We start from the raw sequence: 13,679 nt of genomic DNA, 5'->3' as shown, positions 1-13,679 counted from the left end.
CTATAAGGACCTACAAGCAAATGTACCAAATGGGCCACCAAGTTGAGTGATTCACCACGGCACAAAAATTTGAAAAGTTCGTCAAAACTACTACAATTTCTAGAAATATATAACATGTAGAATAAAAAAGAACACCAAACTCAACTCACAACACTACAAAGGAAAAACATCCCTCCTTAATGCAAGTTTTAAAAAGCAGAGGCTTATGATAGGGTGTTGCCTGAAGATTTTCATGCAATCAAATTACGCAAGCTAAAATTTTTTGGTCATGCTGTGAAAAGCAAATATTACTACAAACAGCTAGAGCTGATTATGCATTGTAAAGTTAAGGTTAATGGAGGCAAAAAGATAACAAGTTTCCTGGCTTCAGAATTTAAGAAGTTGGTGCAATGTGATAATACTTTATACAGTTATTAAAGTGAAAATTAATGAGAGAAGAAGAAAACTGTCAGTTTATAGACAGTATCTCACGGAAAAATTTTCTTCCCATTCCAACTGTTTTTAATTCAAAAACAAGTTTGGAGAGTATACTTTATTAAAAAAAGTCCTTTAAGCTGTAAAAACTTCTTAAAGCAGGAAAATTATATTAGTACATATTTTGGTTTCTCTTTTTTAAGAATTGACAAAATTTACAAAGTAATCCTCATATTAAAATAATTGTATATCCACTGGAAATAATAGCATAATTTTTGTCATATTCCCAACTAATGATTTTTACTAAGAAACAACTAAGTAAGAAAAAAACAATAGTTTTAACATAAAAACGTACTCCACTACATCCATTTAAGGGGATAGGCGCAAAATCTTGGTCCAATGCTTTTAAATGCATTCATTTTTTTCGAATCCTGAGAAAACCAATAAATATTTTTGAAAAATTTAAACGCAGAACGAAACACTACATTATAACCGAGGGCCGAAGGTCCCTTAGAATAAAAAAAAATATCATTTTGAATGAAATATTTGTAATTAAAGATTACTCTTAATTTTCTCTTTTTTTTTTCATCCCTCTAAATTATTGAAATAAACACTAGAAGTTTTCAGTTAGTTTCGGCCCTCGGTAATAATGCAAATCTTTCATTCTGCGTTTAAATTTTTCAAAAACACTAATTAGTTTTATCAGGATTTGAAAATAATGCGCATTTAAATAGCATTGGACCAAGAATTTGCACCTACTCCCTTAAACTAAATTAATTCTAAATTTTTGTGGCATTATATTGCATTTAAAGTTTGTGTAATAAATTATTTTTGACAAAATAATTATTGTGTATAGTCATTTACCTATTAAAAAATTTATATTTATTCTATTAACTTTTATTTGATATAATAAACAATAAACATGCAATACATACCCAGCGCATCTCGCTCCTTTTCACGGTAAACTCCTTAAACCAATCGGAAGATCACAAAAGAGAAAAGCACCCACAACCACTGTTCGCAGAAGACTGAAGCACCGAAAGAAACAAATGATTTGGTACTTGATTTCACCGACGAAGATCACTATCACGTTTGTCGGGGAATATGCATTCTTCAAGAATCTTCTTCTTGCTTCTTCATTGGTGGTGACCTTAATTTCCCAACGAGACGCAACACACAGGTGATATATTATGAAGTGGTTTTAAAAAATTTCGAAGACGCACCTGTGACATCTGACATCGCGCTAAGTGGTGAACTTATTTTGGGTGTACGCACCTAGCTAATTGTCTACAATGATTTTTCACTAGAGTAGTTGTATTTTTTAATGTAAATGCCATGCTCAATTTCAACAGGGGTACAAGTTTTAAATATGATTTCTATATTATATTTACTTATTGTGGGGAGACTTCTCATTGAGAGATGTCAAATTAAGTAAAAAAAGAAATAGTAATTATAAACACAAATTTTTATTTGATCTTACTATCTTGCTGTTAGATTGCAAATAATGTACTAAAACTAATTCGTATCTGAGATTATTGACATTAATTCCGTTGATTTTAATGCCCGCATCTTCATCTAAGACTTCTTTGAAAATAAGTTCAGAGTGGATGTTAAAAAGTGAAGGCGATAAAATAAACTCTTGCCTTACTTCACGTCGTATTTTCACTACTTCCGTCATGTTCTGACCAACTTGTATGTTTGCACATTGATGCCAATACAAATTGCTAATAATACCGAGGTCTTGGTTATCAATATCCACCTGTTGCAAGACACCTTTCAGTTTCTCGTGGGAACCCAGTCAGAGGCGTTTTCAAAGTAGATAGAACTCATATATCCCTACATCTTTGAAGCATGACCTGAAACCTGAATAGTACTTCGGTTGTTTCATGTCATCGGTTCACGTTTTACTTTTTTAAGTTTGAGTTTTATGTCACTGATGAAGTTATATTCTGAGGGGACATCTGCTCTCTCTTAATGATCCTTTACATATTGGCTTAAAAATATGTCATAATAACCCTAGGTTATAAAATCTCATTTTTATTGAAGATTTTAATTTTAGATATGTATACCTATGTCTAAACCTCCTTGTGAAATAACAAATTCCAAAAATGTATTTCCAATAACATACAAGATCCATTGATATTCCGAGACAAGTTTTTACACGTTGTTATCCTATGTAAAAACTAAAACATTTTTAAAAATCACGAGATTATTGTGTATAAACCATCCAAGCTATCTACAAAAATTACTATATCATTCATATCTAATTTTATTTGGATCTTCAAAATAAAACCAATGAATGGGCGGAAGCCCAGCCAAATACAATTCTACCTTGCGTCACAGAGAGACCTCCTGGATTTGACTTCCAAGAAAGACCTACCATGTAAGGCTTGGTGCAGATTTAACCGGCATCACAACTCAACATGGTCAATGTGCTTATACTAAGGTTGTTCAAATGAAAAGTTACGTAGCGACACTGTGGGTATAAATAAAGTCTTTATTCAAAGTATCCACCACTGTGCTGAATACAATGATCTCATTGACTAACGAGCCAAAGAATTCCTTGTTCCCAGAACTCTTGTGTCTGTGACGAGACCCAGTCTTTCACTACCTAATAATAATACCTCAGAAGGCGCCCTTATAAGAGCCTCTACTCTTTCCTGCGTATGCGGGCCCTAGCATGCCCAAAGCAGATTTTAGATATTCGAATTTTAAACTCAGCAGACGCAGGGACTGAACACAAACTAGTTCTAGCAAAATTAAGAATGAAAATAACACCAAAACATTTTCTACAGGAAATCGCCAAGGAAAAATTCAATGTAGAATCACTGTGGTACGACTCTAGAAGAGAAATGTACCAAACGAGGTTAGCACAGAAGATACAGCTGAAACAAATAGACGACACCGAAGATATAAACGCGAGCTGAGAGAAAATTAAATACAACATTGAAGGGGCAGCAACAGAAGCTCTAGGAAAACACAAAGTCATGCTGAACAAAAGAAACAACCACAATACACCATGGTCCAGAAAAGAAATAAAAGAGGAATGTAAAGAGAAACGAAAGGCCTACACGAAGTATAAAACACCAAATACTCTAGAATCCAGCGACACCTATAGAAGAATACGAAATGAAACAAAGCAATTGGTAAAAACAAAAAATGAACACTAAGAACAGTTTACAAAAAGGATGGAAAGCGTCTTCTACGACACAGAAAAATATGGTGATTCATCAGAAACCAACGGAATAAAATGGCAGAATTGAAGGAATACATGGGAAAGATACTTGAAGAAACTGTTTAAAGGAAAGGAAAATCATAATCATCACAATAACGTACCTGAAATAACGCGGGATCTCTTAATGACACAATCTGGAAGAACAAACATCTAAGACAAGTCACAAAAGCAAGAATCTATAAAGCAGCAATTAGACCTATTTTGACATACACGGCGGAGACAAGACCTGACATATTTAAAACGAGAAGACTACTATAAACGACAGAGATGAAAATACTTCGACGAATATCAGGAAAAAGTCTGTTGGATAGGGAAAGAAGCGGTCTTCTTCTTCTTCTTCTTGTGCCACTCCTATCGGAGATTGGAAATCATCAAGGCTGCCCTGACTTTGTTTACAGCTGACCTAAAAAGTTCATTAGTGGTGCAGCCAAACCACTCTCTCAAATTCCGCAACCATGACATTCTTCTACGGCCTGGATTCCGTTTTCCTTCTATTTTTCCTTGCATTATATTTTGAACTAATGCGTATTTATGACCTCTCATTAGGTGACCCAAATACTCGAGTTTTCTTCGTATTATCGTTAACAAAATTTCTGGGTCTCTTCCTATCCTTCGTATTACTTCAAGATTTGTGATTCTTTCAACCCAACTTATCTTCAGCATTCGACGGTAGCACCACATCTCGAAACTTTCAATATTTTTTATGTTGTTCTGTTTGAGAGTCCAGGCCTCTACACCGTATAATAGCGTGTTAAATACGTAGCCTCTTAGCATTCTTAATCGTAGAGGGATGCTTATATTTCTGTTGCAGAAGAATTTTCTCATCTTTATGAAGGTGGCCCTGGCAATTTCGATACGTCTTTTTATTTCATTGTTTTGGTATCCACTTTCGTTTATTATAGTTCCCAAGTATTTGTAACTTGATACTTTTTCAATTTTAATGCCGTTTATACTAATATGTGCTGGTTGTGTCATGATTTTACTGAAGACCATATACTTGGTTTTTTTGATATTAATGTTTATGCCATAATTGTTGCAAGCAATATTTATGTTTGTAAGTAATCGTTGTAATTCATCTACTGTTCTTGCAACTAGTACAGTGTCGTCTGCTTATCGAATATTATTTACAACTTCTCCATTGTTTACGATTCCTTCATTTGCTTGCAAAAGGGCTTCCTGGCAGATGCTTTCACTATATACATTAAATAGCAGTGGTGACAAAATGCATCCCTGTTTTACTCCTCTACGTATTTCTATTGCTTTTGATATCTCATTTTCTATTTTGATGTTAGCTTTCTGATTCCAATATTAGTTGAGAATTATTCGCAGATCTTTCATAGATATAATATTCAGAGAAGCGGTGAGAAAGCATAAATGGATCGGTGACAAAACGGAAACAGGAGTGGAAGGTACACATTAGTAGAATGGCAGAAGATAGGATAGTACGAATAGCACGAGATAAGTCACCAAATGGACGAAGAAGTATTGGCAGACCACTAAAAAGATGGTGCGATAATTTAAACAATTTATGAGGCTAATATTGAAGAAGAAACAGGCTTTAAAGCCTACATACAAGAAGGAAGAAGGAAAAAGAAGAAGATGTTTCACTAAGTTATCCCATGGCGGTATAGGCAAATTTGTTTGCGGTTACGTTATTACGATGTTTCGTACCTTTTTAGTTGAACAACCATATTTATATGTATTGCAGAGGTGTCATGAAATAGCGATGAGATCCAATCCATCAGGCCTACAACAGAAGAGTGCCACTAGCGGGCCTACGAGGGCTATAAGATTATCTATTTGCGACACATTTATCGATTAACCCTGCTGTCCTGTTCGGGTCTATTTGACCCAAAAAATAATTTATTTCTTATTTTACAAATTATTACGTGGCGTAACGATTTGGTGTTTCGTGACTTTATTACCTAATATGAGGTCTTTCAATTGCATATGAGATAAACAATCAACTTCCTGATTTTTTTGATAAAAATGAAATTGTTACCTAGAGTACGTTCGGGTCAATATGACCCGCTTATTTAAACCGTTAAAAATTACCTGTGTATGTGTGTTTAGTTGTCAGTACTCTATATTGGCAGTACCTGTGTGTGTGTCAGCCGGATCCGTTTGTAACTAAAAACAGGTTTCTGCAAGCTAGAACTTGTAAAATAAACTGTAGTATAGCTGGACGATGTTGCAAACCAAATTATAAATATGACCGGCATGGACGGACAGCATGTCTTTATAACCAACTGGAAAGACATGAATAAAGTTGGTTTCCAAGCATACATTGATCTTTTATTTTTAGCTCGGGTTTATAAGTCCCATAGTGAATCAACTAAAAGTTTGTGGAATGAAGAAACGGGTCGTAGTATATTTCAATCAACAATGTCGTTTGATATATTTACAAAAAGTTTGCAAGTAATACGTTTTAATAACAAAACTACTAGACAGGATATGAGACGTAGGAAATGTACCAAAATGTTTTAACCCTGATGGAAATGTTGCTGTCGATAAGCAACTAGTTGCCTTTAGAGGCCGCTCTCCATTCAAATGGTACATTCCAAGTAAGCCAGCGAAATATGGCACAAAAGTTTGGGTTTTATCTAATTATGAACAGTAAAACTTCTTATACTCTAAAATTGCAGATCTATACAGGAATGCGTGTGATGCGTGACTTGAGTAGTGATTTGGAAGGCCACAATATTACGTGTAATAACTTTTTTACATCGTAAAATTTAGGACAATTTCTTCTTAAACAAAGTAGTTACAATGCCGGGGACTATAGGTAAAATAAACCAGAGCTTACAGCAAAAATCGCGAAGAAAGAAGTTCATAGCTCGTCTTTTTTGCTTCACCCAAGATACCACTGTTGTTGACAATATTCCTAAAAATAATAAAAATGTTGTTCTTATGAGTACATATTGCATCATGAATCGATGCATCGTGCATCATTTTCATCAAATGAAAAAGCCCCAAATTATTTTAGATTACAATTATTCCAATAAGGGAGCAGTGGATACGCTTGCCCTAAAAACAATAACAATACTAATTATTATGTTGTATATATCATAAACATATTTGTAAAATCCATTCTTTTTATTACTGTCCCAGTTGTAAACTGAATTAAATTTTTGTAGATATTTGTTACTAGGCTTTTTTGAAAGAAAAAAATACCTAACGTTTATTTTTGTTAATAAGTTAAAAAGTAAAGTTAATTTACATTAAAAACATAATTTTTGTTTAATTATCCATAATTTCTTGTTAATAAAGTTTTATTTATTACCATTAGCTTATTTTATTTCGATTAAGGAGCGTAAACCATAGTTGGGTCATATTGACCCGAACAGTACATTTGTGTAGTTGACTCGAACGGGACAGCAGGGTTAAATACATAAACAGTCTCGATGATTGCCTATAAATAAGATATGATTAAGTTATTTTACATGGAGTCAATTTTAATTTAACTCGTTTATTTTAATATAATAAATGTGTCGAAATGATGTACGATAAATAATAAATAAATACCGGACTTTTATTATTGATTACCGTTTTATTGATCAAAATTTATGATATTGCATTAGACACTCACAGACAAAAATATTGCATATTTTTTTTTCAATAAAACTATTCTTTAGTATTTTTTTATTTTTTAGTGTTAGTTTGGGTTAATAGTATAAATAATAATAATAAGGCACCTGTGATCACATAATTTAAATAAAATAATCCAAAGCCTTTATTTCTTTATAAACAATCTCTTGCTATATCTACAATATTTTACTCGGGTCGACCCCAAACGCTCAACTGTCATCAACTAGACGTTTCACGACCATGTTAATCTTTCGGATCGAATTAACGCCATCTCTTGATTGGAATGGGAACTAAATTAACAAATTTTAGTTACGTGGGAATTTCAAATTATAAATTTTGCGGGATTTTTGATGAAATTTCGCAGGAAATTAAAACAACAGAAAGAAAATTCAATGTTTTATTCAATGTTTTACTGAAAACTTCAAATGTTCCAATTTGTTTTCAAAATGCTATAAACACTACTGCCATGTGTCACGTGAAAGCACTGATATTTTTATGTAATATTGAGTTGAATGAAAATTTTTGAAAGAATCTTGTAGGATGATTGTTTAGATAAATACCTTATAATCTTTTACAAACTTCCAAAAATATATAGGCCCGAAATTTTGATGACACACTTGTCTATTGGAATAAACTGTTTCAGGATCTATTATATTGTTTTTTAAATGTGGAGAAACACAACACGGGATGATCAATGTAAACTAAAAATTCTACTCACAAAAACGGAGAGGAGGTTAATACAATTAATTAAAATTGTGATTAAATCTAATTAAAAACGTAACACCATAAAATATTTAAGCCACAAACTGTAAAATGAAAAGTAAATAACAAATTAATTTAATTGTCAACTGTCAGTTGTTAAATATGACAAGAGAATTGACTGACAGCGACATCTCTGGATTGGAATGGTAGCTAATTTGCTGTCTTGACCTTGACAATTTACGTGAAACGTCTATGAGTCTGTATGGTTTGTGGTCATCAACACGCCTAACTTCACGCGCAACTTTGTTACGAGAATTATAAAAAAATATGCATTGAATCCCGTAAAGTGAGTACAAAGACATACATATTTTTTTTGTAATTCCACCTTCAATAATTTACCGTGCACTTCTCGTAGACTCTTACCGGTAAGGTAGAGTCGTTGATGATTTGCGCCGCACAGATTTTATTCGTATTAAATACGCTTCAGTACATGCATCTGTCATTTTTAGCCCTAAAACAATGAATGATCTATTTGATTGATTATAATATCTTCTTCTTAACGTGCCCTATCAAGTCCCCTTGACGTTGGCGATTAACATGGCGAAACTGTCTCTGTCTCGGGCTATGGACAGCCTAAGTCTGACGTCACAAATGTCACAAAATTGGGAGGAGCTTATATTGGCTCCAAACAATTTTAATTGTAACGTTATATGGTCATAAGGAATTTTTCATTTATGTGCTTTGTGTGGCAAAATAAGACTTCATTTACGTATTTCGTTAAAGAAACGTGTTAATTAAGAGATTTTTATTCGTTTTTGCTCAGGTGGTTTTTATTCCTTAGTGATTCAAAATAAACATAACCTCAACACTGTTTACGTTCTAATCATTGCATTAAATTAACTCACCTGGGCCAAAACGAATAAAAATCTCTTAATTCGCACGTTTCTTTAACTAAATACCTAAATGAAAAGTCTTATTTTGTCACACAAACCACGTAAACAATAAATTAAAAATTCCTTATGAGTGTTTAACATTATAAACAAAATTGTTTGGAGCCAAATATAAGCTCCTCCCAATTTTGTGACGTCAAGACTTAGGATGTCCATTCTAAGCAGTTGCTCTGCTTTCTTTATACCTGTCCCCTCCCTGATATTCTTCAACCAAGAGGCCTGTTTTCTACCAATTCCTCTGCGTCCGTCGATTTTACCCATCATAATAAGTTGAAGAATATTATATCGATCTCCCTTACTACGTGTCCAAAATAGGCCATCTTTCTACATTTGATATTATCAAGCAGCTCGCGAGTAGCATTTGCTCTCTTAAGGACTGCCACATTTGTCAGCATAGCCGGCCATGGTATTTTTAATGTACGTCTGTACAGCCACATTTCAAAGGCCTCCAAACGATTAATGGTAGATTTTTTTAATGTCCACGCTTCGACACCGTATAAGAGGACTGACCAAATGTAACATTTAATCATACGCTTTCGAAGTTGAAGTTGCAAGTTGTCATTACAGAAGAATGACCTCATTTTTAAAAATATCATGCGGGCTATTTCTATTCTACAATTTATCTCTTTATCTGGATCTAATTGTAAACGGCTAAACACTATGTATTTTGTTTTTGAACAGTTTATGTTTAGGCCAAACTCTCTTCCCACTGTGTCAATGGAATTTAAAAGGCATTGCAATCCATTCATGTCATCACTTAAAATAAACTGTATCATCTGCATATCTGATTGTATTTATAAGGATTCCCTTAACTTTCACGCCCCGTTCCAAATGATGCAGCGCTTCTTTAAATATCATATCTGAATATAAATTGAATAACAGTGGGGACAGTATACAACCCTGTCTGACATATCTTTGAATTTTACATGTTTCTGTTGATTTTGCATTTATGCAAGCTATCGCTGTTTGACGCCAGTATAATTTTTCTATGATTCGTACGTCTTGATTAGCAACTCCTTTATCCTTTAATATTTTAAATAATTTGTGATGCCGCACACGATCAAAGGCTTTTTCATAGTCAATAAAGACAGCGAAGACGTCTTTCCTTTGATCTCGGCATTTCTGCAATAATACATTTAGTGCAAAGAGCGCGTCTCGGGTTCCCAGTCCATTTCTGAAGCAAAATTGTGTTTCATCCTGGTCTTCTTCACATTTATCTCTGATTCTACTATGGATGATACGTAGAAATATTTTCAACGTATGGTTCATAAGGCTTATCATTCTATAATCATAATAATAAGTGTGGAGTTTTCTTATGATAAAGACCAGCTACTTCTTTATTTTTTTTTAACATATTAAATGTATCATGTTTTTCAATCAACTCTTCTAATTCCTTGCATGTATCCCTAATTTTTCTTTAGCCACCTTTATTTTTTTGTTTAATTAGTTTCTGTTTTTCCTTGTATTCTGTCTTGTTACCTTTCAGTTTTCTTCTCTGCTCCATCAATTCCAGGATTTCATCAGTCATCCATTGTTGTTTTTTGTATCTGTGTATTATTGTTCTATATTTTTCCATTACTTTCAAGGTAAGATCTTTAAATGTATTCCAGATGTCTGTATTGTTTTCACTTGTTGATTTCTTTAGCTGATTATTTAGGTCATTTTCTATCAGCGTTTTGTTGGATGCTGAGATATTTAATTTTGGTGTTTTGGGGCTTTCTTGGACTTTTTTGAGCTTCACTTTGATGTCAGCTATTAGAGGGTTATGGTGTGAACTGATATCTGCTTCAGGATAAGTGGTTGCTCTCTTCTCACCATTCTTAAATCTCTTGTTTACTAGAATATAATCTATCTGTTTTCAAATTATATTAAGTGAATTATCTCCTGGTCCCTTCCATGAATTCCATTGATTATACACTATGATAATATTCTTGTTAATTAATATATTTCGGCAAGTAATGAAAACCCATTAACATAATTAATAATAATTAGAATAACGAATTATATACAGTGCGTTCATACAGTGTGAAAACGGTCTATTACCTCATGACTTAATTATTTTCCAGAGTTAAAGCTCTGACAGGTCTATTATTAATTATGATTTTTTGACGTATTTCCCATAATAGTGACGTCATATGATGATTTTATTAAATGGGAATAGGGGTCGTATGGTAGCTCATTTAAAAACTAAGTGATTCAATTCTCTATTCAGTAATATAAACATTAACATCATTATTTATACAGGGTGGCCCAAAAATAATTTTTGAATTAAATTAATTGACGCAAAAAGAAGAATGTATGTAATTTATTTAACTCAAAATACATTTTACTGATACCAGAATATATTTTAAAAAATGTTTATTTTATAACTAAACATTGCTTTTCGCTTAAATTAGCCACCCACCTGTCTTTTGGCAGTTTGAACATTTAATTTAAGCGAAAAGCAATGTTTATTTCTTAAATAAACATTTTTTTGTCTTTTCTGGCATCATTAAAATGTATTTTGAGTTAAATAACGTACATACATTCTTCTTTTTGCGTCAATTTATTTATTTCAAAAACTATTTTTTTGTCACCCTGTATAAATAATGATGTTAATGTTTATATTACTGAATTGAGAATTGAATTATCTTTCAAGTGAGCTACCACACGGCCCCTATTCCCATTTAAAAAATTATCGTTGACTTCATCACGCCCAAATAGATGACGTCACTTGTCAATAGTCTGAAAATAATAAAGTCATGAGAAAATAGACCGTTTCCACAATTTATGAATGCACTGTATATTATTTGTACAGTAAACAATAACAAAAAAAATATCACTGACACGTAGTGATGCCTAGCTTCTCATTGTACAAGAAACATGGCAGTGACATGGCCCCCAGATTCTAATGTTTTGGCAATGCTCTGACATCAAAAATCTTGAATGACGTAAGCGTATTTTTGTAGTAAAAAACCTATAGTTAAAAAAATGAGAAGAATTTTATTTAAGCCTAAATTATAGCCCACACAAATTTTTTTATACGTTTTGTATGTACCATTGAACAAAAAAGGTCATGAAACCTGTGTCAGTAAGTTATTTTATTATAAACCGCGGGACAAACTCGTAGGGGGTCAGGGGTCACCTAAACACTGCATACTATTGATCTTTAAACTGCCATTTTCTAAACTTCGATCACTGTCACTCTTGGGTTAATTTATCAGTAGCATAAATCTTTATCGAGAAGATGCCTGAGGAGATGCGTAATAATATTAATCGTTTTTAGAATTTGGCTTTTTGAACTTTCTTTTTACAAAATATGTGACCAATGCTTGTTTGATTCTTTAACTCGATGTTTAACATTATCGTTGATGTTGAACAATGACCGTACAGTATAATTTATGGCATGGCTCGATGTGTTTTATTTATTTAGAAATGTATTTATTACGTGTTAAATCTACGATAAAAGTTAATGTAAGTTACAGGTATGTCTTAATTTGGAAATTTACTATTTCAATAAATAACTGTGACAATAAAATCTTCTAAATGTAATTAATGATCCTGACATGTGTGGTCGGCATCAAAAACCATAAATAAATAAACTGAAGGCAATATGAAAAACACAAAATAACAGGCAAAAAAACTTTTCTGAGTACAGACACGCACCTAGGTCTAAAGTCTATTAGTATCTAAAATTACATAGTTTATTGGCGTTTCGACTTTACTTTCCTTTCTCGTTGATAACAACATTTTATCACAAAATCAGTTCGGTTTTTAGCCTAATAAATGTACCACTGATGCCATGTTTTCTGTACTACATGAGGTTTACCAAGCACTAAACAATAATATCTTTCTCTGCCACTGTTTTCTGTGATAACGCCAAAGCTTTTGATTGTGTAAATCACGACATTTTGATAAAAAAAAACTAAATTTCTACGGAATTCGAGGTATTTCTTTGAATTGGTTCCAATCCTATTTGGATAATAGTAAACAACTGGTTAGAGCAAATTATACTGACTCAAGTCTCAAAAATATTATATGTGGTATAAGAGAAGGTTCAGTATTGGGTCCTCTACTTTTCCTTATCTTTATAAAAGGCATCACTAATTTAAAAATCGATGGAAAATTTTTTCTTTTTCTGATGATACCAGTATCACTTGGAGCAACTCAACTATTGCAACCCTTCATGCAACTATAACTTCAGATCTACTTACGATAAAAACCTGGTCTGACTCTAATTTAGTCTCTTTTAACGTGGATAAGACAGTAGCATTATCCTATAAAGAAGCGCTTCAACCCTTGCTTCTAAATAACAGCCAGATCAGTTTCGTTGATTCTGTAAAATTTCTTGGTATTTTTTTAGACAGCAACCTCAAATGGTCTCTTTAAATCGATTCGTTAAGAAACTCGCCTCGGCTTGCTATTCAATAAGATCTGTATCAAGGGAAATCAATTGAGCATCTAAAATAACATATTTTTCGTTGTTCGAGTCTCATCTTCGATATGGTCTTCCTTTTTGGGGTTCTAGTACAGCTGATTAATCTGATGTTATTTTTAAATTGCAAAAAGGAGCAACAAAGATATCTGTTTGGCCTCAGAAGAACTACACCTTGCAGAAGTTACTTCAGAGAATACGGAATTTTAATACTTCCATCTTTATATATTTTAGAAACGGTTTGTTTAATTCGTAAACACCTTCATGTCTTTCCAGCAAGGCCTAATCATCTCTACTCCACCAGGAATTCAACCTTTGATATTTATTTACCGATCCCGTCCACTGAGTTAGCAAAGAAATCTATATTATATTCCGC

At 32.9% G+C, this 13,679-nt stretch overlaps 1 protein-coding gene across 1 annotated transcript in view; it reads right to left on the bottom strand.

Moving 5' to 3' along the window:
- Positions 1-1,500, bottom strand: part of LOC114334518 (myb-like protein H) — a 202,837-nt gene extending 201,337 nt beyond the window's left edge. The window contains exon 1 of the mRNA XM_028284590.2: positions 1,350-1,500. Within this exon, the coding sequence (XP_028140391.1) occupies positions 1,350-1,358 (9 nt within the window). The 5' untranslated portion in view covers positions 1,359-1,500. The remainder of the gene's footprint in view (positions 1-1,349) is intronic.
- Between the last annotated feature and the right edge of the window lie 12,179 nt (positions 1,501-13,679).

This window comes from Diabrotica virgifera, chromosome 7 (assembly GCF_917563875.1).
Source record: "Diabrotica virgifera virgifera chromosome 7, PGI_DIABVI_V3a".
In the NCBI taxonomy this organism is placed as follows: Eukaryota; Metazoa; Arthropoda; class Insecta; order Coleoptera; family Chrysomelidae; genus Diabrotica; species Diabrotica virgifera.
Note: the sequence above shows the minus strand (reverse complement) of the source record. Positions and strands in the feature narration are given on the sequence as shown.